The sequence below is a fragment of the Trachypithecus francoisi genome, unplaced genomic scaffold, assembly GCF_009764315.1.
Source record: "Trachypithecus francoisi isolate TF-2019V2 unplaced genomic scaffold, Tfra_2.0 Lachesis_group0, whole genome shotgun sequence".
In the NCBI taxonomy this organism is placed as follows: Eukaryota; Metazoa; Chordata; class Mammalia; order Primates; family Cercopithecidae; genus Trachypithecus; species Trachypithecus francoisi.
In genome coordinates this window covers 173,059,431-173,086,611 of record NW_022681453.1, presented here as the reverse complement: position 1 = coordinate 173,086,611, position 27,181 = coordinate 173,059,431, and the positions used below count along the sequence as shown (strand labels likewise).

Below are 27,181 nucleotides of genomic sequence, written 5' to 3'. Positions count from 1 at the left end.
AAATTGGAAATAACCCAAAAGTCCATCAATTGGAGAACGAATAAACAAATTGTAGCATATTCATATAATGTAATATCAAACAGAAATTTTAAAAGAACAACTTTCTAATCCACACAATAATATGGATTTACCTCAAAAACATTGAGTGAAAGAAACCAGACATAAGAGAAAACACACTGTATGATTCTATTTATATGAAGTATTTTCTATCTTGTTCTGGGAGGTGATTATATAGGGGTATGAACATGTAAAAATTCACTGAACTGAACATTTAGATTTTATCTATTTTACTGTACATAAATTACATATCAACTTAAAAAATTACTACTCTGAACATTTTTCAGCCCAACATTTTGCTTTGAACCTATATTCATATTAATGCACTTAGGTATGTTTTATTCTTTTACCTGCATTTATTTGAGGAAAAGATTATTTACGCTGCGATAGAGTTTGGCCTGTCTGACAGGTGTGTTAAGGGAGCACCAATTACTGCAACAAATTAACACTTGCCTTTCAGTGACTGAACACAAAAGAAGTTGATCACTTAATCTCAGTAATAGTTCAACGTGTGTGCTCTAGTTCTCCTCCACATGGTGATAAAAGACTCTTCCAGCTTGTGGCTTACCAGTTCCCGCCTAGAGCCTCAGAATCGTCTACCTCTAGTTAGAAAACAAGGTAAGAGAATGTATGATTAGGGAGTTTTGTAGCCAGTGTGCATGTTTTCTTTAGGGCTCTTCTGATTGTCCCAGTGCACAGTAGTTCCTTAAGGGAAGGGCTAGAGTCATGATGTCTCATGACTGCCAGAACATGCTCACCTTTTCCAGCCTCATGTGTCTATCCAATAACTTGTTGTGTCGCATACAGGGAGCATGATGAGCTGATTAAGAGTATACCCTCTATCACCCAGTACCCAGACCTGAGCTGGAGCAGATTATTTGATCTTCCTAAGTTTTATCCTTCCTAAGTTTTATCATCTGGAAAATGAAGTACATAATAATGCTGTTTCACAGGATCCTCTGGCAAACTTTAAAAGATGTATGAAATATTTAGGACAGTACCTGAAACATAATACATGTTTAATACATGTTAGCTATGTTATGTACTCCTTGTCATAACTAATCATGCCAGAATGTCTACTGCACCTCCAACATGCCCTAGGATTCTACCACAATAAAGGATCAAGTTCTCTTCCCATGGCCAGCTTCATGGGCATGTGGTCTGTGCAGTTGCATACAACCCATGCTGGAAAGGGCTTGGTGCTTGGGGCCTGGCACTTCATTTAATGCTTTGTTGTCACCATATTGAAATTCCTAATAATTTTATCTTTGAACTTTTGTTAAGTGAAGGCTGATGGGACAATGGAGCATGTGCATGAACAGAGGAAATACAGAGAACATGCATAGCTGCTGCCATTCTTTACTTTTCAACTCACACATAGCATTCTTGATGCCCCAGGAGCACAGAATCCCTGTGGGCACACAATGTGTGGGAGTTCTGCAAAACTCAAATTGAGTATGAGGTAAGCATGTCACATCAATGACTAAGTGAGGACACTGACAGCCCCAAAATGGGGTTTGCCATGCTTTCCATTTCAACCAGAGACTGATTTGAACGCAAAAAGAAGGCAACAACCAAGGAAATTTTCTCTGTCTTTTCTTATGTTATTTAATACTTCTCTGTAACCACTTAGTTTGAAAATGATGACATAGAAGAAAAGAGAAACATAGGGCAACCTATAGTTCCTTTTCCTTTCCAGTCTCCCTTATTCATCAGTAAGCCAAAGGCAGAGTGTAGATAAAAATGGGCATATACCAAGATATGAAATAAAAAGTTAGTTTTGTGCTGTGAATTAGAGTGTACTTGAATTGGATAATTTTGACCCTGTCATCTTCCCCAAGAAACTGTCTTTCCTGAAGGGTTGGAGTTCTTATCCAGCTGCTATGGACCAGAATCACTGGGGCCCTTATAGCAAAAATAAGTTCCAGGAACTAACAATGAACAGACAGAATCAGAATATCCAGGGCTAGGTCAGGTGGCTGCACAGCCAGCTTGAGAAGTAGCCGAATAAGTAAACCAATACCAGGGTTTCCAGTCCCAATACTCCCTGGCAAAATATGGTCCATCTTTGATGAAGTGGTTCAAGTACCACCACTTCCCATGAAATCTTCCCTGATTTTTCCCTCCCCTCATGCCCACGTCTCTAACTTTCTGATCCCAAGTCCTTTACTATATATTAATTATCTTTAACATCTAGGACATTCTGACTTGAACTTTGCTTCTCTGAAAAGACTCTGGTAACACTGAGGGCATTGTGGGGCAGGGACTAGGTTTAGGCAAAGTGAGGCACTCATCCCTGGTGTGAAATTTAAGGGGATGCCAAAAAGAAAAAAAAAGTCTCAGTAAATCAGGAGAAATATTTTAATGCACTATTTTAAAAGTCAAAATTAATGCAACAATTATTCATGATGAACAATACATCAAAATTTTAAATAAAGACAGGCTCAGACCCTGCACTTGTACCACTGGCCTCACTCACTTCTGCCCAATCCAAGCCCTGTGAGGTTCTGTTTCATTCATTTTCTTACCCCAGTAAGAAAATTATTTATTTATTGCTAAATAAATAAATATATGAATGAATTGCTTTCTTGAACTGAGTCATCAGCTTAAAGGTATAGATCCTGGTAATGAGGATGTCTATGGTGAAATATGGGAAAGGGTCCTGGAAACAGCCTCGGTGTGCCTTCTCAGGTCAGCTGGAACACATGACCACATAATCTAAAGTTTGAATAAATGTTCTTCCTTCAATCAGGTCATTATGACATTCTCCTCCATTGTCCTACCTTGTGTAAAACCAGAAAAATAAATGCCACGATCTTTTGGTAACCCTTCTTTACCATCATCATGCAGCCTGTAGGACAGCCCTCGGAGGTCCTGTTCAAAATGGAACCCTAGTAGTTCAATGTTAATGATACAACCGGGTTGCAGTAAAACTGCCCTCCCCCATTGTTATATAACATTGTTACCACCATAGTCTCATGAATTGTTTGAATAATGCCACACCCTTTATTTATTTCATGCTTTAATTGGCTCTTTATTTCTGAAATTTCTAGTCAAAATGAGATCAGAAAGACAAAGCCCTCCAACAAAGAGAAGCAACAGTTTTTGTTACATTTTGTCTTCTGTATGTCTCCTTAAGAATTTAGCTCCAAGTTATACTTAGGAAGAGAAAAAAATCAAAAGTTCCAGCAGGCCGAGAGGCCTATGATCTACCGTGTTGAAGGAAGATTTGCTTCCCCTCACCCCCCCGGTAATACTAAGTTGTTCACACGCTGTGAAGAAGACCGGAACACTAGGCTGTCAACTGTTGGGGCCTACCTGCGCCAGACTTCTTCCTCAGTGGCCAGCTTTTTCACCCCCAGTTAGCCACCAGGGGGCCGCCTGCTTGGAACAAGTGGTGTAGACGCCACAGCTTTTCTCCAAACTAACCATAACATTCCGGGGCAGCTTTGGAGCAAAGCCCAGGAACTTCCCTGCAAAGGAGAACAGCTCTCCAACTACAGAAGCCTGCAAGTCCTATGGTGCAGCCTTATTAAGAGTAGAGAAGAAAGCACGGATTTCTCACCGAGGACCAAAGGAAAATGGCGTCTCTGGGGCCTGCAACTTTCTTAAAAGTGCGTCAGTGAAACTCTGCTCATCCAGGGGGGTGGTTGATAATGCTGTCGGCAGGGGTCGGGGGCCTCTCACCTCTTACGCTGGGACGCTCAGAAGAAGCGAGAATAAATAAACATACATGTCCCTGGCTGAAAATCTAGAGAACTCTCCAATAAATAACCTACACATTGTCAGGCCGCTGAGGATCCATATCGTCATAACTCTATAACACTGCGTGTTACACGAATAGATGTGAATATTAAATTATGATGTCGGAATTATTTTAGTATTTTCTATAAGAAATTAATGGTACTCTGTTGTCAAAGTAGTTTCGTTGCAACTATAGTTCCTTATTGACTACATTTTAGCTGTCTGAGGACTCGGTATTTCCCAAGTATCCTTCTAGCTCAGAAAGCAAGTCTCTTCCTGGTCTCCAGGACTTAAGGTTGGGGCATTTGAGAGACCTATATTTGCCCGGGAAAGATCTCTTGAAGAATATACATTATTTTTGTCTTCTTGGTTTTATCTGCACATTTCCAGGGCAAAGACAAATTAATAGGGCAGCCCTTCTGGGACCTGCGGAGTGTCTCAGCCCTGTACGCACCTCTCCTATGATATACATAATGGCGGTGGGGGCGGGGGTGTCCTCCTTAAGGGCAAGCCACGCATGTCCCAAACTTCCATTCTTGGGGTGACGGTGCTGGTTAAGAGAGCCGCCAGATGGCCGGACTATCGGAGGCCCCAGGAGGAGCCAGATCGCCCTGTCCTCCCGACACGCGCCACAAGTGGTTTGGGAGCGGAGGGAGGAGCGCGGCGGCACGGGTCGCGCGGGTCGGGCTGGGCGAAGAAGGCCAGGGCGTGCTCCTGGAAGACTCGCTCTCCGGTCCCGGTGTCACTCGATACCCATTCTTTCCTCTTCTCCAACTAGAGTAATGACGCCCAAACCCGCACCTATGCGCTCAGACAATCGGCTGGGTGGACGCGCAGCCACCAAACCCACAGCACCGTCACCACCCCTGGGAGGGCACGGCCGGGATTAGGAGGATAGGGAGCGCCCACACCTGGGGAGGCAGGTGCGGAGGCGGCCGGCCCGGGGACAGCGAGTGCGTAGGGCCCGGGGTCGGGGTCGGCAAGCCGGGCGCTGTGAGCGCGTCGGAGCGCCGGCCCGGAGCCTGGCAGGGGCAGTCAGTACCGGCTGGGCAGCCCGGGGCGGTGGCGGCGGCGGCGGCGGCGGCGGGGTGTGCGGCCAGGAGGCCATTTCCTCGCTGCGCCCCTGGCGGAGCCGGGTTTGCTTGCTCTTGGCCGCCGCCGCCACAGCCGCGCGAGTCGGACAGCCGTGAGGGCTTCAGGGGAAACCAGGTCACCGGTTCGCAGACCCGGCGCGGAGCAGGCGCCCCGGGCCCGGAGTAAGACAGCGTCCGGGGAGCGGGCCGGGGCGGGCCGGGCACGCGGGGGACCCGGAGAGGCGGGGACTGTGGTGCCCCAGACACACTCGCTTCCTACGCCTATAAAAGTGGAGGGACCCGGGAGGTGCGGCGCGGCCCTGGCTGCGGCCGCCTCTCTTCGCCCAAGGAGTTGACATTTTGCAGGACTCGCGCGACGCCCAGTCGCCGGCGCTCCCCGGGACCCCGCCGCCGGGAGGAGGGGGCGGAGGAGGGTGGAGACTGCGGGGCTTGGCCAAGGAAGGCGCACATCCTCGGGCGGGCGGCCGTGACGCGGCGGGGATTAACTTTGCATGAATAATGTGAGTGCGCTTGGAAAAGAGACCTCCTGCTCCGCGGGCTCCGGGCAAGAGCCCGCAGGCTACCTTCCCCGGGCAGGGGTGCTCAACCCAACCGGCTCCAGGGCACTGGTAATTTGGCTAGAGGACCGCGCGGAGGCAGCGGGGTGAGGGGAGGAGGGGGCGACAGTTCCAACTGTCCACAGGGTGGGCGGGATGGTGACGGAGTGTCGCAAGAACCCGGAGGGGTGCTGGCGGCTAAGCCGAGCGCGCGCGGGCGGGCGGGCGTGGGTGGTGGGGGTGTCATCAGCCTGATTACCTGCCTCCGCGGGGCTTCTGCGCCCCGGATCTGGGAGGAGGTGCCCTCTCGTGTTCGGGCACCGCGCGGCGGCAGGCTGGGAGCTACGGCGTGGACAGTGGTGGAACAGGGTGGCCGGGCTCTATTCCAATCGCAGCGGCTCTGTTCCTCAAACCCCAAGCCCAGCTGTTGACATGTTCCTTGTGAAATGGAGTTTGGCATCCTCAGCGCCGAACCCAGTGGAAGTTTCCATGATGAGGAAGTTGTGTGACATGGGGGTTCGGAAAAGGTTGGCAGACCGGGGGGGAGGGTTAAAGGGACTGTGGGTCTCCCATCCCCCCTTTTTCGCCTGCCCCGGAACTCCGGGGCTTGGAAAGGAGAATTATCCTGAATGTTGGCGTGCGCTGTGGCCGGTGCCTGGCGACTGGGCTTCTCTCCTCCTCCTGGGGACTCGGCGGGGATTTCGCTAGCCTCCTGGGTCGCGCTCCTTCGTTTTGCTTCTCTTGGCGCAGCATCTTCCTCTGGGTCGCCTCGAGTTGGTTGTGATACCAGCTGTGCCAGCTGTGTGACCTCCACCCCCTCAGAGAAGGACTCATTTGCGGGATTTTTCATTCTTAGTGGATTTTGCCCTTCTTAGCGGCAGTTGTCACTTTGGGGGAGGATTTCCCAATGACCATTGTGGGATTATTATTAGTGCTAATTCTTAAGCCTTCTTATTTATTTTAAGGAGGGCGAGGGAGGAAATGAGATGAGGTTTTTGTTTTGTTTTGTTTTGTTTTTTTAAGGTTAAATGTACAAGTTTCCCCAAATGGAAAATTTTGAAAGAAGGATCTAGAAGCATAACAATTCATAAAGTGAAGTAAAGAAAGGAAAGAGTTTGCCTGAACAGCGAAGTTCAGATTCTCCGTTCTCCTTTCTCCACATAAATTTAGAATTTTTGAAGATTCAAACACTGTGTAATCAGTAAATATACTTGAAATACGTTCTTCCTCAGCACGTTATTGGTCTTGGGTACTAGTGAGATTCAGTTTTAAAGACCTGTTTGGAAGTTCAAGAAATTAAAGCATTCCTTGCACAGTGTATTAATATCAAGCACAGCAGTTTACATAATGATAAATGTATTAGGTAATATAGACCTGTTGGGCAATCGTCACATTATTTGGCCTTAGTTTAGCATGCTTATTTAAATTGTAAGAATGTATAGCATGCACTGCACTGCAAAGAAATAAGAATTGCATTTTAGTATACGCGTTCATGAATCATTCTGAGTATTCAGTGACTGACCTGCTCCCCAATTCACTTCTGCTTAATTCTTTCTAATTCTGAAATCAGTCAGAGGCGAGGAAACAATGAAAAACGTGTTTCAGTGCAAAGTATTTTAAGCAGTTGATGTTTTTAGGATGTTTTCATGCCAGGTGGCTAAGTGTTTTAATTGAGACAAGCAGAAATTCAGTACCAAGTGATTTGTTTGGAGTATTTTATACAAAGACATTGGTGAACGTTCATTTATTATTTGTGCATGTTAAAGAAATACAGAATCTATTTTTACCTAATCTCAGAGGTTTATTATATATTGGAAATGAGACCATCTGCTAGTAAATACAATTTGGGTTTATTTTATAGCCGGTGAATGTAAATAATACTGAGTATAGCTACAGAACTGTTTTCTTAAAGTGAAATAATTCCTGTTGGCATTGTAATGCAAAAGTATACTTTCATTGACATTGGAATATTGTTACATAAAGCAACTGACATTACGAAGAGGAGTGAATATTCCATATCTCTCATTTCAGTTTCTTCATAGTAAATTCTGCCATAATTAGAGATGAATTAAGACAACTTCTTTTTAATCCATTATCTTTGGGAAAGGCGATTTCTTAAAATTGCCTTAAGAGCACACAGAAAGTTGTGGATTCCCTTCCTTTCCTGTTTTTTTTTTTTTTTTTTTTGCTGTTGTTTAAAGCATGAGTTGTGCGGAGCCACAAATGGTATTGCATGTTTCTTTTTTTAGTAAGCCCATCTTTTTGATGGACATCAGAGTAAAGGTGATTGGTTTCTTCAGTCGGTCTTCTCATTCTAGTGTAAGATTATGTGTCACCTTCTTAGAAAGCCCTTCCCTGACCACTTGAGCAAAGGCGGTCCCTCATTCCTTTTCAGACCCATCACACTGGTTTTTCTGTTTGTTTGTTTGTTTTGTTTTTCTTTTTCTTTCCTTGATTGTATTTGCAATCTCAGTTGTTCATTTCAATTGATGCTTGCTGATCACCTGTCTCCTTGCCTAGAATGTAGAATCCGTGAGCACAGAACTCTTGACTGCCTCACTCACTCTTATTTTCCAGCATCTAGAACAATACTTGGCACGCAGTAGGTGCTGGATAAATCTTTGGTGAGTAAATTAATGATTGTGCCCAAATATTATGCTCTCAAAAATGCCTGACTACGCATCCTAAGTGGGTGCCAGTTGGGCATGCCAAGATCTATTTTGTGTGTGTGTGTGTATGTGTGTGTTGCACACATGCCATGCTTTTATGGTTCACTCTTTATTTTTTTCTCTCTTTCTTTTTGAAATAAAAGCTGGCCTTCCATTCTGTGTAGTGATAATGCAAAGAGTTATTTCTGTGAGTTCCTCCTAAGGACATTTGCCTTGAATACATGGAAATCCTCAGCAGCAGAATTTTTCTGACATGTTACCTTGATCCCCGGAAGACATTGACCTTCAACTCCCTGAATTCTGGGAGAATCTTTATGAGTTCCAGAAGCATTGCCAGTGCTAAGAGTGAAATTCCAGGGACTAGACTTCACTGGGTGATAGCAGTGTCCTCTCATTCAGCAGGTCCTGGCAGTGCCTCTGACAATGGCAGCCCTAAGTGGATGCTGGTACAATTTGGGCTGCAAAAATGGTGGTTGGTGAGGGAGCAAAATGCAATGGTCAGGATCCAACACAAGATAGAAATAAATAGGCCTTGGTGATAGATTTGAAAATAACCTGATAGTTATCATATGTTATTAGTTAAGTCAGCCAGCCTCTTTTTGCCCCCTTTCATCACTTCGTAAAAGTATTCTGAACCAAATGATCGTGGGAAATACTGCATTATCTGAGTTTTCAAGTGACCAGAGCATAATATCAAAGGAGTCATCTTCAAATTAGTTATTCACGGAAGCTCTTGCCAATTGAGAGCAAAAGGAAATTATAATTGAAGATTATGGTGATTTGTTTTTGTGTCTAGAGTATCAACTTTCATAAGTGTGTCTGAGTAAATGCATAGTAACAATTTCACAAAATAAGACTGTTAAAAATGGGAGGGGAAGAAAGATCATAATCTTGTAGAGGAGGGAAGATAATTAAACTACAATCCTAAGTACTTACTGCTTTAGAGTATTTAGTATGGCTCTGAGCTTCTTAGTAGTAGCCAAGTTAACAGAAAAAAGGGAGTCTGGAGGTGGCATGCATTAAACTTGTAAGGATGACACATGTAGAATGCCTGCCATGGTGCTTGCCAGCTAGTATATACTCGTATGAAATATCAAATTATATCATGGATAATACTTGAACTTCAATTCTACATAAAATAAAGTCAGGTTCTTTATATGATCCTGTCTTTTACCAACTCTGGAATGGAAAAAAAAAAATGCAGAAGGCATAATGATGAAAAGTAACCCAGAACGTTTGTTGTTGGGGGCCTGAGCTACTATGGCCTGTCAGTGGAGATTCTGGTGATGAATCCCAATGCAGAAATAAAGCTCAGGAAATCTAGAGGAATGAGTGGTTACCACACTCTGTAAGCTAATTTTCCCAAATATCCAGTGTCTCAGCCAACTTTTGATTAGAACAATTTGAGAGGACAGGACAACGTGGTACTTGACAATGACCCTATGGCCATAAACACCCCTGAACTTGTCGCCTCTGATGCTTTGGGCTTTAGTCTATATAGCTCTTATCATCCTGCAGGGCAGTTTGTTTCCATTTCTGTTCCCACCTCTAAGTTGTGATGAGGCACGATGCATGGGTTTGTTCATCTTTGACTCCACATAGCCTAGCAAACAGCTTGGTACGTGGGCACAGGTGAAACACTGTTGGAAGAATGAATGGAAGGGTAGAAAGGGCAGTGCTTCTCTTTGCCTTCTGGGTTAGTATTAAGTGTCATATTTGGACATGGATTTATCCAGAGTGAACGTTTGCTGCCTGCATTGCATCATATGTCCAGATCACAGCTGTCTGTTTTGCTTGGAGGGCTTGTTCTAGTGTCAAAGCGGGTTGAGCAATGGATGGCAAGTTAACTCCTTGCTTTATTTAAAGTCATTTTGATTCTTTGATTTGATTCCTCATTCAGTCTGCAAATATTTATGTATCTACTATGTACCTGGCCTTCCTAGCCATTTTTCAGTTCAACATGCAGCCCAGTGACCTATGAGACAACGTATTAATACAAAAGGATTCTGAAATTGTCTCCATTGTGATGAGATGGATATACCTATTGGAGTCTCTCATATGGCCCCTAAAAATAGTTATTTTATATCTGAGGAGGTGATTGTTTGTGATTGCTATAGCCCATGTGTATTAATGTAAATTCCAGTGAGATTCACTCAAGAATCTCTTGTATCCAAGTAGTAGGGAAGTTGAATATATTTAGACCGGTGAGTTTCTGATTTAAAATGTTCACTCTCCAATTTAAGTTCCCAAACTTGTTAGTCAATTTTGGCATTTAAACAAGTGGGGGGAGTATCCAAATCACTGAGTCACAAGTCATATATTTCCATATCTTCCTCTCTGGAACCTGGCCAACTGACAGCTAGAATAGTGATCTATGCCCAATGCTAATGTTGTTTGGTCCCTACTGTCCTAATTCCAAAGGGCTTTGAAGTCTTTATGTACTGGCAGCTCTTCTTGTGCAGCGCTATTTTTATTGAGTTGAGAAACTGAGTTCTGCTGTGAACTTAAGGATCTTTTCCAAATAGCAAATCAGGGGAGTCTGGAATTAGGACCTGGGAACCTTGACTGTCCTGAGAACCGTATTGTAGCTTTTCCATCATGACAATCAGTCCTAACGAAGTGATATACTCCCCGGAGGGTGTTTCTGATAGATGTAGATGTGCTTGATAATAAGGCTCATCTCCCTTGCCTCAGACACATTAAATTTGCACAGAAGGCAGATCTACCTGTAGCAATCCAGAATACCTGCATTTGAGGCTTTTGCAAGAAGATAATCTGTGATAATCTTGGACTGTCTGCTGGTCAGTGATTGCCAGCAATTAAATGATATTGGTATAGTGGTTTAAATCTTTTTTTTTTTCTTATTTTTTTTTGTGACAAAGTCTCGCTCTGTCTCCAGGCTGGAGTACAGTGGCGCAACCTAGGCTCACTGCAACCTCCACCTCCTAGGTTCAAGGGATTCTCATGCCTTAGCCTCCTAACTAGCCGGGATTACAGGTACATGCCACCACACGCAGCTAATTTTTGTAACTTTAGTAGGGACAAGGTTTCACCGTGTTGGCCAGGATAGTCTCAATCTCCTGACCTCGTGATGTGCCCACCTCAGCCTCCCAAAGTGCTGGGATTACAGGCATGAGCCACCACTAAAATCATTCAGTTGATTTTATTGATTGACCAACATCCATCAATATGTTTAAAATTATTCTAAGATCGATATTTTTATTTAAAAAATCTTTTATGGCAAAATAATTTAAAGGAACTTAACGAAAACCCTCTGTGATATCATCTTACCAGTTTATATGCTAAAAGCAAACAGTTATTTGCTGTTTGTCAGACAGTGCCTGCTGTCTATTAAAGCTATTTTTGCAGTTTCTACTCATTCATGTAAGGCAGTGAAAGATCTTGAAGTATTTTTTCAGCAGTTGAGAAATATTGAATTGTATTGAATAGCTTATTTTATTGTAGTTATTTGAAAATTTCTGAACAATGGACAATGTGCAAATCATTGACATCTGTTTCACATCTTCTGGGACAATCATGATTTAGAGATAAAAGAAAAAAAACAGAAGACAAATTCATGGTCCAGCTTGTCACAATGAAGACGCTTGTGGCTTGTATATCTCAGCTCACGTTTGTCTTGCTGGTCTACTTGTTTTATCCAATTTTTATTTTTCCTAATCCTATTGTAACAAATACTATCTATAGTTTATTCCTTATCATATGCACACATGCACAAACACTTAAATACATACGTGTGTCTGTGTTCTAAGAGTGGACTGCAGACGAGGCACATATAACCAGGAAAGGACTGGTCTGGACTGAGTTGCTCAGTCAACTTCCTACTTCCAAAAGAGGGTCTTCAGGGAGTCATGGCTTCTCTTCTGTGATCAAGAATTTAGGCATTTATAAGAAAGTCATGAGTGACAAGTTTATCAAAAGTGTGGACAAAGGAATGTAGACTGAAAACAGGCACGTCTTCTTTATTTGGGAATCTACTTACTTGACTCCTCTGGAGGCTCAGGAATGTTTGTGATGAGGAAGGTTGAGAAGATAGTCATGGTGTTAGTAGCATAATGTATGATCCTGACATTCAGGAACCTGTTGAGTATTCTAACTCTTGTGACATGTTGTTCGTTGGTTCTCAAGATGGTTCAGATATGCTTTTTCCCTTTACCATTTGTTTCTCTTGGGACTCTGTTTTTTCTGATTTCATCAATGTCTACACAAATCAGGTGCTCAGAAAAGAATGATTGATGATAACAATCATAACGTTTCTTGGGCTTGGTCATCTTTTTTCACACTTCTGTCTTACAGGCATAAATGTCTTAACGACTGGCATGTCCATACGTGCAGAATCTGTCTCTGTGACAAGTGTGTGTCATGTTCTCACATACAATGGAAAAGGCACTGCTTATCTCTGGCTTCTGCTGTGATTCCCGTGCTCAGCTTCTAAATCACAATGAGAAATGCTACAGTCACCCTGATGTCCCAAGCCACAAACCTTGTCCTTGTTTTCAGTCCCTTCTACTTGCTCCTGAATATGTTGGCAGATCCTGGTCTTATATTACTTTTTACTTCTTTTACTACTGTATTTGTTTATTTTACTCTAGGCTCAATTATGTTTGGGAAATCTTGAGTTTGAAAAGTTGTAAAAGTTTCCAGAGCCTATTTTTATACTAGCATGCATGATAAATGTCCAAGAAAGGGGAGAGCAGGTAGCAAAATTCATTTGATCACTATTTCCTCTGTGTGTGTGTGTGTGTGTATGCGTGTGTGTGTGTGTCTAAAACCTTTAATGGCAAAAGTTCAGCACAATAGGTTGTGAGGAACAGTTCACTATGTCACACTTTTTAAAAATCAGGCTCATATGTTTTAAAAACCTTTTAATGCATTTCGTAAAAAGTGATAAATCAAATGAGCAGTATCTAACACCACAGCGGAACATTTTTGCTTTTTCTCTCTCTCTCTCTCTCTTTCACACACACACACACACACACACACACACACACACAAACCCCTAGCAACTTGTATACAGCACTGGTTAAAACTGCCTATTGAAGTGTTTTTGCAAGAATGTGAAAGTCCTGCTAAATTTCTGTACCTTTGAAAACATTATAATCATAATCTTTCTTTGACTTTCTTTCTGCTGTTTAAGTGTATTAATTTATATAAGCTGGAGAATGGTTTATTTCTGCTGTATTTCTGTTTACTTTTAAAATTTTACCTAGGCTTCACTGTCACTTCTGCTATACTTCCAACATCTGGAGATCTAGAATAAAGTATTTATATCTGAATTGCAGCTACAACAGGGAATAGAATAAGGTTGTTTAGTCTTGTGTTATTTTTCTTTAAAAAAAAAAAAAAAGAACCAAGGGAACCTTACACAGAAAATATTTTTGGAAACAAGTTAAGTTATGACTATGTAGATGAAACCTATAAATTTGTCCTGTAATGTATCAGTTATAAGGGATTTGAAAAGCATCTCATCCTCCTTGAGGCCTTGTGAAAAAAAAATCCTAGGCCTCTGGCATATTAATCTATCTCACATTCTATGGGTTAATAAACATAAGGTATTGCTAAAGTGAAGGCATGCTCTAGAATGTGCTGCACATGCATTCATGTATTATTGATTAGGAATATGTGTTTTGATTTGTCTTTATTGAAGTTGACACAAAAATCAAGCCTTGTAATAAGTAATTTTTTTCTTCTGGAGTCTGTCCACTGGTCACAAATGCATGGGACATCTGCCAGGTGCCAGACACAATGGTAGAGCATTTAAAAATCCTTGTTATATGGATGAGATATTCAGAGTCTTCTGGGGCAATCTACAGGAGGAGATTTAGTGTAGAGTAGTGTTCCTCAGCAGAGGTACTATTTACATTTTGAACCTAATTCCTCTGCACTCTTGGTATTTGGGGCCAGATAATCCTTTGCTGTGGAGGGCTGTCCTATGTATTACAGGATGTTTAGCAGCATTGCTGGCTTCTACCCACTAGATGCCAATAACTCCCCCAACCCTCCAGTTGTGACCATCAAAAATGTCTCCAGATATTGTCAGATGTCTACTGGGAGGCAAAACTGCCCCTGTTGAGAGCAACTGGTGTAGAGGTTCGGAACTGGGGCCATGGAGTGGGAAATGTGTGGATTTGTATGCTGGTTTCACCTGGCTTCATTGCGTATGTTCAGTTTCCTCATCTATAATATGTGGAGATTAAATGAAATAATGTAGTGCTTGACTCACAGTCAAATATTTCTAAATATTAGCTATCTATAGTAGTGGTAGCATTAATACTTTAGTAGGCAATTAAAATATTCATAAGTCCAATGACATAGTTAAGTATAATGTACATTGTGGGAACCCATAGGGGCGGGATGACTCTAGGCAGAAATAAATACGATATGTATATGAAGTGAAAGTAAAAGTATGAAGCATTTGGAAAATTGTAAGGAGCCCAACCTGACTCACGTGCAAAGGACTATAAATGAGGCCATGGGAGCAGGCAGGAGCCAGATGGCGAGGACTTTCCTGGACACAATAAGAAAGGCTGACTTTGTCTTGGTAGCTTGAAGAGACTTAAGAGTGTTCAGCAGATCAGATTTTTATTTTAAAAGAGTTTTTTGGGATAGGTCTTGAGTGGGAGAGAGACTGGAGGTGATGAGCCCAGTTAGAGACTCTTAGAATAGTCCACTGAGAGATGATGCCTGCTGGAGCCGAGGCAGTTATATATTGCTGTGATGTCTTTGGGAACAGATTTCACTTTCTCCGAGATGTGGCAAAATTTTTCTAATTTAATTCCAATAATGAATATTTTTAGCAAGCTAGCTCTACATTTGGGGGAATTTCAAGTTTAATTTGAAAGCAGATTACATGATAGATTCTCTTTAAAATGTTTTCAAGTGAAGCTTAATTTAAAGACCATCTCACAGCCTATTCATAGTTGAATATTACTTCAAGGGTTTCTCTGCCATTGTATGTACATGCCTATAGCTCCTCTGACAGAAACGTATTTCTATATGACTACATTGAAATGTCGTTGACGTCGTCATGTTGAGATTCATTATTTAGTGTGAAGTGTTTCAGTATTTAATGTTAAGTGATTTTCTAACTGATGAGGATTTTATTTCTTTAATGATCAATATTAGAAATGGGTGAAGACAATGAATGAATGAATGAATGAATGCAGGAATGGGTGGCATTATGGAAATATCACCTAATTAAGAATAAAAATATTTTGGACAAGTCTCTTGGCTTATCTGAGCTTTAATTTTTAGTCATAAAATGACACTTGTAGGTATATTAGATAATCCCAAAGTTATCTTTAGCCCAGGGGTTGGCAAACGTTGTCTCTAACAGGCTATATCATAAATATTTTAAGCTTTTCAGGACACACAGTCTCTGTTGAAACTCTCAAGTCTGCCATTGTAGTACAAAAACAGACATAGACAATATGTGAACAAATGGTGTGTCTGTGTACCAATAAAATTTTATTTACAAAACAGGCGATGAGCTCTAATTTATTAACCCCTGGTAGCCCAGTAATAGAAATAGAACATGAGCCATATATGTAGTTTAAAATTCCTCTAGTAGCCACATTATAGATAAGTAAAAAGCAACCACTAAGGTTAAGTTCAATACTATATTTTATTTTACCTAATATATTTAGATTATTATTAACATGTAATCAATTTAAAAATATTAAGAATATATTTTACCTTTTAAGAAGCTTTTGATATCTGGTGTGTATTTTACACTTGTAGCACATCTTAATAGCCATTTATGGCTAGTAGCTACTGTAATTTGATGACAGTACTCTAGAGTTAAAACTCTGGGATTCTATCAAATTCCATGAAAAAGTAAACTGTATCATTAACTCAAGTGATTGAGACATTTTCTTTTTCTTGCCAGATATATTGGTTAGTAAAACACCATCTACATGCAAAAATAAAATAAAAAATGCACAGTAGCTTAAACAAATGGAAGTTTAGTTTTCGCTCATGTGAGTTGAAAATTGCTGTTCCTGATTGATTGATGGCTCTGCTCCACAGTGACTCAGGGGTTCCTCTGGTCTTGGGCTCCTCCATCTTCAGGACATGGCTCCAAGATCATGGGCTCATTGCATCAGACCACTGAAAGGGGAACCAGAAAGTGAAGAGTACGCTGGCTTCTTAACCACCTTGGCTTGGAAGAAACACATAATCACTTTGCTCACATTCCATTGGTGAGAACAAATCACATGTCCCGTACCCTTCTCACCCTTATGGGGTCATCTTTAACCTTGCTAGACCTGGTTTTACCTTTTTGTCTTTGACCATCATTTTTATTTCCTTGATAAATCTATGTGGTTCATACTATGCAAAGAGTGTTGGGAACTTGCCTATGAATCTTCATATCATTATCAGCACATTATTAACATGTTTTTGTTTTTTTAAAAGAGAGCTAAAATTTAAAATAGAGATGTCAGAAAGCAAAGGCCAGACCGGATTCTTGGTATGTTGACAGAGGTACTGAAGCCATTTTTCATGGAAAATTTTATAAGAGTTTTAGATTTTTTATATAAATGACTCTACATAATACCTTGACTTGAAAATACCAATTTTCCTAATATTTAACCTAGCATTTACTCTGTAATTTCTTACTATAATGGGACATGCACTTTTCTAATCCAAAAGAATGTTTGCTTGTTTTCTTCCCAAATTATAAGTGTGTTTTATTAAATACTCAAGCCAGGTCTATAGAAATGAAAGAAATATGAGGGACGTGAATAATAAAAGTGAGGTAAGTCAAAAGAACAAAGAAAATTTTTTCTTTTAACTATGCATATTTTACCTTTTTGAAAACATTATTATTTTATTATTATTAAAATATTTTAAGAAGTAAGACACAAAGGACACATGCATTTTAGATTATGAAGAAATAAGACTAACCAATGATAAGAAGTATCATGCTGAGAACATATAAAAGAAAAATAAACAGTATGTGTCTTTCTATTTGCCTGGATAAGGCTGTCTTCTACTTCACAGGCCTATTTCTGATTTTAAATATTTTTTATAAGTAAAACTTACAGTATTAAGAAGTTAACTCTGATAATGTTGCTGAGGTACAGAATCTAGCCAACTATTGATCTCCCATAATAGGTGAGAAATAATGCTCTCAATCCCAAGTGTATTTGTGGTCTGTGATTAAGGTCTCTAGGACTCAACATATCCCACAGCAGTGGGCTCCAGTTATGTCCTATTTTAGTGCCCTGTCACAGAGCAGGGAAGAGAAACCCCCTTCTCTTATTGGCTGAGTGTATTATGAGAGGGTGGAAGCTGGGGGTCCTGGATCCTGGATTGGTTGGGAGCAAGGACATTGGAGAGAGAGAGACAGAGAGAGAGAGAGAGAGGAGAGAGAGAGAGAGAGAGAGAGAGAGAGAGAAGAGAGAGAGAGAGAGAAGAGAGAGAGAGAGAGAGAGAGAGAGAGAGAGAGAGAGAGAGAGATCAGGAGGTGATGTTGAAGGGAAAGGTAGGCATCTACACCTGCATCGAAAGGCAGACTGAGTTGAATACCTGACTTTGCCACCTTCCAGCTGTGGTCTCTGGCAAGTTTAATCTCTTCGAACTTCAATCACTCTATCTGTGCAACGGAAATAATGTTGGTATTTACTTCACAGCACTGTGGAAGAAATTATGTGAGATAATGGCTATAAACTGCTTAGCCAGGACGTAGTACCTGGTGAGTGCTCGATACATGGAAAACAATTTTATTACTATTTCATTATTATGGAAGTAGTAAAATTGATTTTGTTGGGTAAATCTGCACCTTGGAGGTATGGAGCATGATTGTCCAAAAGGCAGGAAATCAAAGAGAAAGACCCAGAAGTCAGACTCCAAATTTACTCGATCATTTTGCATGAGTTATTCTTTATTTAGTTTTAAATTATCTGTTTATTGATAACAATCTGTTTTATACATGACCTAGTATTTTTCAGCTTCAAAGATGTGTGTTCTGTGGTCAGTTGTCCAAGTTAACGATCCCTCAGGGTTTGCAAAAGGTAAAAATAATACGCACTCAGTTACCTGCTCAGGATTCCAGCCTGCTCAGGATTCCCTTGTTCTTAATTTTTTTTTAACGGTCCATGTTCAAACTTTTGTTCCTTGGAGTCCAATGCATATTTTCCCCCACTTATGTTTCAGTCTGACTTCCCAATATCCTTTATTCAGGGAGCTCCTGAAATCCTGCCCTGATTAATTAGAATTGAGATTAAAATTCTCTGTGGTTCTGCCCCACTGAAACATGCCATTCCAATGACAGTTTCCCTCAACCCTTTGTCCACAGAGAGTATTACATGTCTAGTCACTTGCTATGTATCTATATTTCTTCACTGTTCAGTGTCCACACCCCTTATTTGTCAATGAGATATTTCTTTGCTAGATTTTAAGTTCTAAGAGGGCAAGGACTGTGTGTTAAACAAGTTCAGTGCAGGTTAGAAGGCAAGCCCAGCAGGTAGGTGCTGAGTAATACTTTCCTGATGTTTTGACCAATCACATGTAAGCTCTTTTCATATAATTAGGATGAATCTAATTTTAAAATGAGCAACCACATGTCCTCAGATGAACCAGAATATACACTTACAAGGTCCTGCTGTCCTGCATTATAAATAAGGCAATAGGTTGTCCTGCAGAAAAGCTCTACTGTTGTTGTTGTTTTTCTTTTCTGTAAAAAAAAACAAAAAGAAAAAGAAAAAAGAAACCCATCCACACACATAAGAACTGAGATAGAAGATCTTCTCAATTCCTCAACTAAGTCTGGAAGAATTCATGGCCCCAAAGTGGATGTTCTCTGCAAAAATGAGACCTAGCAAAAATCCACAATCTGATGATTTGTAAGGAAACTTGCTTAAGAATGGCTTATGGCAAAAAGACCCGGAGCTTGGCAGCCTGATTCTTCAACTTGTATGACAGCAATAACTTCCTTAGGTGACAGGTTCAAATTTCTGCAGGGATGATATTGTGAGACTGTTCAGAAAGTGTCAACCTCCATCACTTTTTAAATTTTCTTTTCACTAATAGAAGGAACCCCTTGGACATAGAGCTCCTGTGGCAGCTTTCACAATGCCTAGCTTTCTCGTGGCTTTTTATTTCTTAAGATTTTTAGCATCTCAGAATTCCGTTACATGGAAGACGAGTGATTGGACATTGCCCAGAAGGGATTTTGTTATACAATTCATTTCTCTTCATTGTCTAACAGTGTTTTCAAATAACTGTTTCATTTTTGCTCTTTTGTGATTTTTAAATCCCCACCAGCAATTGGTTCAAGTTTCATTTGACCCGTGGCAGTTGTCACTCTTCCTCTTTACCTCTTCTGAGAATTACAGTAAGAGTCTCTTCTTGGAGTCAAGTGTTGTTACTCATCAGAGTTCTTGTACAAGTTTGACTTCAGTGGCATTGGCCCTGATAAGGAGTATGTTTGTGCTCCAGAGTCATTTGATCCCTGCCATCCTTGAGCAAAATATGTGGTTTTGCTTCTTCTGACAAAGGGAGAGAATGAAATGTTCCCAAAGTTGTATTTCTAATGGTCTGAAAGAAGTGGGTCCTCTGAGGATTCTGTGCCCAGGACTTTGGGGATGGAAAAATTGGCCAATCTCTAGTAATCCTGAGGCCCCTCCTAAGGGAAGGGATACTGTTGACCCAGAGAGCTCTTACATCAGAGGAACCCGAGGATCACATGCTTTCCAGTCCAATATTCTTTCAAAAGACTGGCCATCAGTTTGGGCTCCCCAAAAGCAAACTCTGAGATGAAAATTCAAGTGCAAGTGATTTTTAGGGAGAGGTAAACAAAGTACCAGTAGGAAATTGAGGAAGAGCCAAGAAGGGACAGCAGCTGGTAAAGTGGGCATTATCAAATCAGTTAAGCACTGTGGGCACCTGGAGCTTAGTCACACTGGGGGACTCTTAATACCGCATGGGATGCTTGTCTCATGGTTGACCCATCCTAGAGGCAAGGGAGTAGGTATTTATTCACCGAAATCTGTCAGGCATTTGTTGGGGACTGCCTCCAGAGGCAAATGATTCCCTGTCATTTCAGGACTATCACTTGGACAGCCAAGAGCAATCCTCCAGGCAAAGGAATGCAGGTGTTGGCAGTCAGAAGACAAGGTTGTGGACACTGAAGTGGTGCCATGGGATTATAGTCAAGGTACCAGCAGCATCTACCAGCAGGGCAGCCTGTAACCCCCACTTCCACCTGAGGATTGTTGGCCTCATTTAGACTTTTGCATGGTTCTCATGAGGGAAGGACTGCTTTTAGCTGGAACACTAAGCTGACCACCCCAGCAGGTTTTTTGGGATCTACTAAAGAGGGATCCCTTGAAACAGGATTCACAGCCAGATCTCCTGCTGCCTTCCTCAGTCCCATCATCTTCCTCCCATACTGTCTTCATTCTCTAAGACCTTACTTTCCACCTGAGACAGCTTACTGGTCATGGTGAGTGCATGCTCTCTCTCCTAATAGCTTCTGTTCTTGTCTTTACCATGCCCCTTGTTCTCCTGGAGCAAAGTTTCTCAGCCTCAGAACTGTTGACATTTTAGAGCACATAATTTGTTGGGGACGGGGGGCTGCCATGTGCATTATAGGATATTTTAGGATTTTTTTTCTTTTTCTTTTTTTTTGAGACGGAGTCTTGCTCTGTCGCCCAGGCTGGAGTGCAGTGGCACGATCTCAGCTCACTGCAAGCTCCGCCTCCTGGGTTCACGCCATTCTCCTGCCTCAGCCTCCTGAGTAGCTGGGACTACAGATGCCTGCCACCACGCCTGGCTAATTTTTTTTTTTTGTATTTTTAGTAGAGATGGGGTTTCACCGTGTTAGCCGGATGGTGTCGATCTCCTGAGCTCATGATCCGCCCACCTCAGCCTCCCAAAGTGCTGGGATTACAGGTGTGAGCCACCACGCCCAGCCGAATTATAGGATATTTAGCAGCAACTCTGGCTTCTTACTGGCTCTCATTAGCACTGCTCCCCCCATCCCCTGCCACAGTTATGACAATCGAAAATTTCTCTAGACATTGCCTAGTATCCTCTTGGGGGCAAAATTATCCCTGTTGGAAACCACTGTTTAGACTTTAGTTCTAAGGCTTAATCTCTCCCCACCCGCTAAGCTTTTCATCAGTTATAGCTGCTCTTTCATCCTGATGATCTTCGTCCTCATGGTGTTGGGGGAGATATTTCCAAATCTGGAAAATTGGAACATTTTCTCCAGTTGATTCTGACACACCTCCTGCTCCATGGGCCAGTATTCTCCACCCGGAAATCAGGAATCATTGACCTACACTTGCACTCTCTCTCTCACTGCCTCTTCCTGTCCTTCTCCTCTCTTTTCCTCTCTCTCCTCTCTTTTTTCTTTTCCTGACTTTTTTCCCCATCTGCATTGTGAACAACTCTAATTTGGAGAATTCCACTTTTCACCTTTGCCTCCTTTTTAAAGGTTTCTGCTCAGTACAATAAAGCGAATATTGTTATGGCAAATTAGCTAATAAAGTATATAGTAAGATGTAACATGTTATTTTTAAAATTATGTTCATCCGTTCATTCTTTTGTTATAAAATATTTATTCAGCACCAAATATGTGCCAGATGCATGCTTGGGTGCAGTAGTGGGCAACATCTTCCCTGCCCCTCCAGATACATACAAAAAATGATGACATAAAAGAAAGCTTCCTCAAAACTAAAAATATTTTTATTTAATCAATATATGCATACTCCAAAATCTGGAGACTGAAAGTACAAAAACCCAGTATTGTACCAGAAACAGTTACAATGACTGGCTCAACATTTCCTAGTTTGGTAATTCTAACTATATCATTTAGAATTATGAAATGATGCTTTGAATGATAGGATTTACTTCTTCACATTAAGATATATTTTTAGGAACACAGACCATTTTGACAAGTGAATTTCACAGTTTAAGTTCCTTAAATAAAATGTTAATACATATTCCACATTCTTGGTTTGGATCCTCTTTTGCTAGTTTTCTGTAACCCGTTTCTGCTTTGCCTGATCTAGTAGCTGTCCACATATTCAGATAATTCACTCCTAAGTAGCTTCCAAGCAATCAGAAACAGGATTGCATTGCTTGTACTTTTTTGGACGGGTGTAGGTTATGGAGAAAGGCAATTGGATAAAGATCACAGAGAAGAAGATTATGATGGTGCCGATGTCACTGAGAGATCTACTGACCGGATGTTGCCTTCTTTTGCTGCCTTGTGTGTGCTGTACATATCCCGTGTTAGGACCCTTGTTTTGGCAGCCTTAGCTACAAAGTAGTGGAATGTCCCATGCAGTTATTTCTGTGTTTCTGTTAGGTCTGTTCCTCTCAATCTCCTCAGACTGACTTCCATATCCTCATTTCTCAAGAGTGTGCTGCCCCGAGACCTGCAGTATACACATCACCAAGAGCTGATTAGAAATACAGAATCTAGAGCCCCAGCCCAGACCTGCTGAACCCTGAATCTGCCTTGAAACAAAGTCCCCAGGGGATTCATATGCACTAGAGTTTGGATTCACTTTGGAGTTTGAGAAGTACTTTTGTTCTCCTCCTACTTTTCTGCTTCTAACTAAGTTTTAAAAATGCAGAAAAGAAACGATAAAAAGATTAATGTGGTAACCCTGTTGTGTATTGACTAACCCATCACACTTAGTTTATTGTTTTACAAACTTACCTGCCAACACATTCGTGGGCCTTGAGTTAACACAATAAGTCACAATCAACAAAAGTTTTAAGTAAAACAGACTAAAATAGAAAAGTTTTAGAGTATATCAAATGTATTTGAAACGTTTGTTTCCTTCAAAAAATGTGAAAGCGCGCACACACACACACACATACACACACACGCCCCTTTATATGTATGTCCTGGATCATGATTGCAAAATGGAATTCTGACTGAAGTCACAGTAAAAAAAAAAAAAAAAAAAAAACTTGAAAACCACTACCATAAATACCCAATGTTTCTTTATATATATATTGTTCAGTGTTCAAATGCACACATTTGATGATGTTTGTCCGCATGATTGAGATAATGAGATCATTTTCTTCAGTCAAGATTCCTGAATGAGATATCCAAATAGCAAATAGGAACGTTAAAAATGTCCCAAATGCAAGGCAATAAACAATAAGAATTTTAATTATTTTCTTAATTTTAGAAAACAATGCTCCATCAGAGAATTTCTCAAAATCCCAAAAACCGTAGCTTTAATGAAATACTCATCTTATATCTAGAGAAAAACAACAAATGTAGGCTGCCCAAAGGACATTCATTAACTTGAAGGGAATAATAACTTTGAATCCAAAAGAAAGTCACCAGATTATGGGAGATACAGGATGTTCCCAAACTGGTAGTGCGGTTTTAAGTTTTAACGTCTTTAGAAGCGTAAATGATACAAACTTGCAACTAACTTTTTGCAATTTTAATCATTTACATTTCTTCAACACTCATTTAGCTTTGCGGATTTAAAAAGTTAAGTTTTCATTTTAATTTTTTTGTTTCAGTTCCTCGGGAAGAGGGCGACCATTGAAACAATACCTTAAAATTCAAAAGGATTATACAAAATTAACAAATCTAAATGAGTACCTAAATTTAGCTAGTAAAACGTTTGTGTTAATTTGTACATTTGTAGCAGTAATCCTTCTGAAGCCATGAACACCCTGTAGAGGGAAAGAAAAACCACATTGCTCTTCAAGTATGATCTGGGTGAAGCCAAGCCTCAGAGAACCCTTGGAGAGTCAGATTTCACCACTGTGGGAAAGAGTCCATGGGGTGAAACCAAGGTGCTTTGTGCAGCAGGGTGCTCATGCCAGGCTGAGACACAGTTCCAGGGAAGTGCTTTCCATCTTGCAGGCAGAATCTGTGCGGGACAATGAGTTGTCTCTGAAAGTGCCTTTGCCCCCAAAGAGCAGCAGCTGGGTGGACCTAGCAGCTCCTTCTGAGCTTCCCAACTGTGCCCTCAGGCCCTTTCCTGTCTTCAGAGCCTCAGATTTTCCTGAAATGATTGTTTACTTGAGAGATTCCTTAGAAAGACCTGAGTGAGTTCTTTAAAGCGGTCTTTTATTAAACGTTTTACATATGCTTTTAAGGAACTGTGAACACGTTTTCTTTATTAGCTTTTGTAATCAGGATGTCTGTTATATAGAATCTTTATGTTATTAGACATTTAAAAAAATCGATGGTGTCCATATTCTTTAAGAATGATGTGTTTGGGGGAAAATTTTAAATAATTTGCTTGATAGTGAAGATGAGATACCTGGTGTTCTCACCCAGGTATAAGTGTTAAAGTGTGTGGTTTTGCTCGTTTTTAAAAAAACTATCATGTTTAATTGTGCCAAAACTAGTCACGTCTTCTTCTTGCTAGTGCATGGCCTTTCAGATTATATACATATATGTATGTTAACGTATATATAATTTTCAAATTACACACATATATACACACATACACAAATTATATAAATATATAGAAAAACAATTCTAACATTGTATATATATTAAGTATGTGTAATTTGAAAATTGGTACAAGAAAGTATATTGAAGATATTACAGATGGTAGCACTTGTAACAACTTCTTACAAATTTATTTCTAAATAAGTAAATTATAGTTCTTCAATATTGTGTTTGATCATTGGGATTTTCATAAATTATTTTTATTCTACAAAATAAAATATTAACTTGAATAATATCAAATTATAGCTATTCGTGTTTGTTATATTTTTAGCAATTTTTTGCTCACTTGAAAAAAATCCTTACTTCATATTTCAGACTCTCACTTTTTGTTGCGTGATGGTTACAGTTGTAGAAAGTAGCACTGTTGGCTTCCAGACTAATTAGAACATGACGAATTTTGAGGCCCATGCCAAATAGAACATTTTGTTTTTAGAACATTAGGTATAGAATGCCACATATTAGTGTGGTAGTTTTCCTTTGTCATTTATCATAGATGTAATGTTCTTTCAATTAAAAAGTGCAGTTCATTGTATTAAGTCATTCTCCTACCTACAGTGTATTGGACAAATTTCATATATACTTTTCAATTAGTAAGAAAAGCAAATATTTCAGCAGTCACCAATCTGATACAGGTCCTCACTGTTGAATCAGCTCTGCCCATCTGTAAATGATGTTTGAGGCTTGAACTTTTCCCTGTACTTCCAGTTCCATCATTACCTACGTGTAGCACACGTGGTCTGCAGCAGTCTTCTGAACCATTGAAAAATTTAGGATTTGCTTTTAAATGCACTATCAAAGAATCCTTGCTGGAAGGATTGTGTATTTGAATTGCTGTAGCTGTATTTTGTTTGATTTTGTTTTCCTTACATAGGAAACCTGAACCAGAACAGTAGCCATTGATTCTACAAATTCTGACGTATCACAAAGCCTAGGATGGCAAATAGTTTTATGCCAACTCCAGTAGATTTTGGTGACTGTTAGGGCTGATGTGTTTGGAAGTATTACAAGGCCAGATCTCTAAGGTTAGCAGTAAAAAATATTGTGATTGATTAATAATGTCTGCTCTGGAGGAAGTATAAGAGTATGATGGGCCAAATGTCATGCATTTTTTCACTCTGTGCCCATACCAAAGGAAGACTAAATTTTGAGGATAGTATCCCATTGAATTGCCTTTGGCTTTATGCTTCCTGTTTTTGAAGGAGTACTGTACTTGCTCTGAAGATATGTTAATGTTATTTTTAACAGTTAACCAGGAAATTTATTTGTAAATCAAAGAGACTACAAAAGAGTGTTTCTTGATTGGCAGGTTTAGTGTAATACATAAAACAAAGCATACAATGAACTTTTTTTTTTATTATACTCTAAGTTCTGGGATACAAGTGCAGAATGTACAGGTTTGTTACATAGGTATACACATGGCATGGTGGTTTGCTGCACCCATCAACCTGTCATCTACATTAGGTTTTTCTCCTAATGCTATCCCTCCCCTAAACCTTTACCACCCGACAGGCCCCAGTGTATGATGTTTCCCTCCCTGTGTCCATTTGTTTTCATTGTTCCCACTTATGAGTTCCCACTCCAACTTATGAGTGAGAACATGTGGTGTTTGGTTTTCTGTTCCTGTGTTAGTTAGATGAGAATGATGGTTTCCAGCTTCATCTATGTCCCTGCAAAGGACGTGAACTCATCCTTTTTTATGGCTGCATAGTATATGTGGTGTGTATGTGCCACATTTTCTTTATCCAATCTGTCATTGATGGGCATTTAGGTTGGTTCCTAGTCTTTGCTCTTGTGAATAGTGCTGCAGTAAACATACGTGTGCATGTGTCTTTACAGTAGAATGACTTATAATCCTTTGGGTATATACCCAGTAATGGGATTGCTGGGTCAAATGGTATTTCTGGTCCTAGATCGTTGAGGAATCACCACACTGTCTTCCACAATGGTTGGACTAATTTACACTCCCACCAACAGTGTAAAGCGTTCCTATTTCTTGACATCCTCTCTAGCATCTGTTGTTTCCTGACTTTTTAATGATCACCATTCTAGCTGGTGTGAGATTTTATCTCATTTATGTGGCCAACAAACACATGAAAAAAAGCTCATTATCACTGGTCATTAGAGAAATACAATGAACTTTTTAATTGTCTCTTTTGGTTTTCTGAGTCCTGAGACTATGAATAAATACATCACTAATCGTATTTTTAAAATTGATATGTCAAAATGGTTGAAACTTTTAGAAAAACATGCTAGGTTCTCAGAATAAAATTATAAACAATATTTTCTATTACATATTAAATGCTAAAGTTTCTATTACATGTTTATTTGTGAAATTTATCATTTGCCTTATTATCTACTCTGTTTCTTAATTACAATACCCATCTTCTCAGAAAGCTTTGGCCAGCCTGTTTACATGAAGAACGGGAAGGAAGTAGATTGTATATAAGAGCATAGGGCAGATGGTGAGTCACAGATAAGCTCATCTTGAGTCTCCTAAGATAGGAAGATAGAAGAATTTATAATTTATAAATATTAAGAATTTATAAAAATTTATAATTTATAAATAAAAGGGCACAAGAGTGCAGATTTGCTGCTTGAAGTTCTCCAGAGCCT

At 40.4% G+C, this 27,181-nt stretch overlaps 2 protein-coding genes across 8 annotated transcripts in view; one reads left to right on the top strand and one right to left on the bottom strand.

The window, feature by feature from the left end:
* Positions 1-174: 174 nt before the first annotated feature.
* LOC117084248 lies at positions 175-6,364 on the bottom strand. The gene is made up of 2 exons (XM_033212813.1): positions 5,691-6,364; positions 175-657 (listed from the first exon to the last, which is right to left on the bottom strand). Exons 1-2 carry the CDS (start codon positions 6,279-6,281, stop codon positions 622-624), a joined length of 627 nt encoding a protein of 208 aa, XP_033068704.1. The 5' UTR covers positions 6,282-6,364; the 3' UTR covers positions 175-621.
* Positions 2,922-27,181, top strand: part of THRB (thyroid hormone receptor beta) — a 385,633-nt gene continuing 361,373 nt past the window's right edge. For 2 of the 7 annotated variants that reach the window (XM_033212807.1, XM_033212811.1), the window contains exon 1: positions 5,159-5,503. The gene's annotated coding sequence lies outside the window, so the exon portion shown is untranslated. Of the gene's footprint in view, positions 5,058-5,158; positions 5,504-27,181 lie in introns of those variants that run through there. The other 5 variants (XM_033212808.1, XM_033212804.1, XM_033212810.1 and 2 more) reach the window with 5 other exon arrangements.

Bases quoted from the DNA above. Each gene is read 5' to 3' on its own strand.
- LOC117084248 (XM_033212813.1), bottom strand. From the start codon at position 6,281: ATGAAAAATCCCGCAAATGAGTCCTTCTCTGAGGGGGTGGAGGTCACA. The intron at 658-5,690 runs GTAATCAGGCTG...TTCTAACTAGAG, and splicing joins CAGAAGCCCCGCGGAGGCAG to GTAGACGATTCTGAGGCTCT.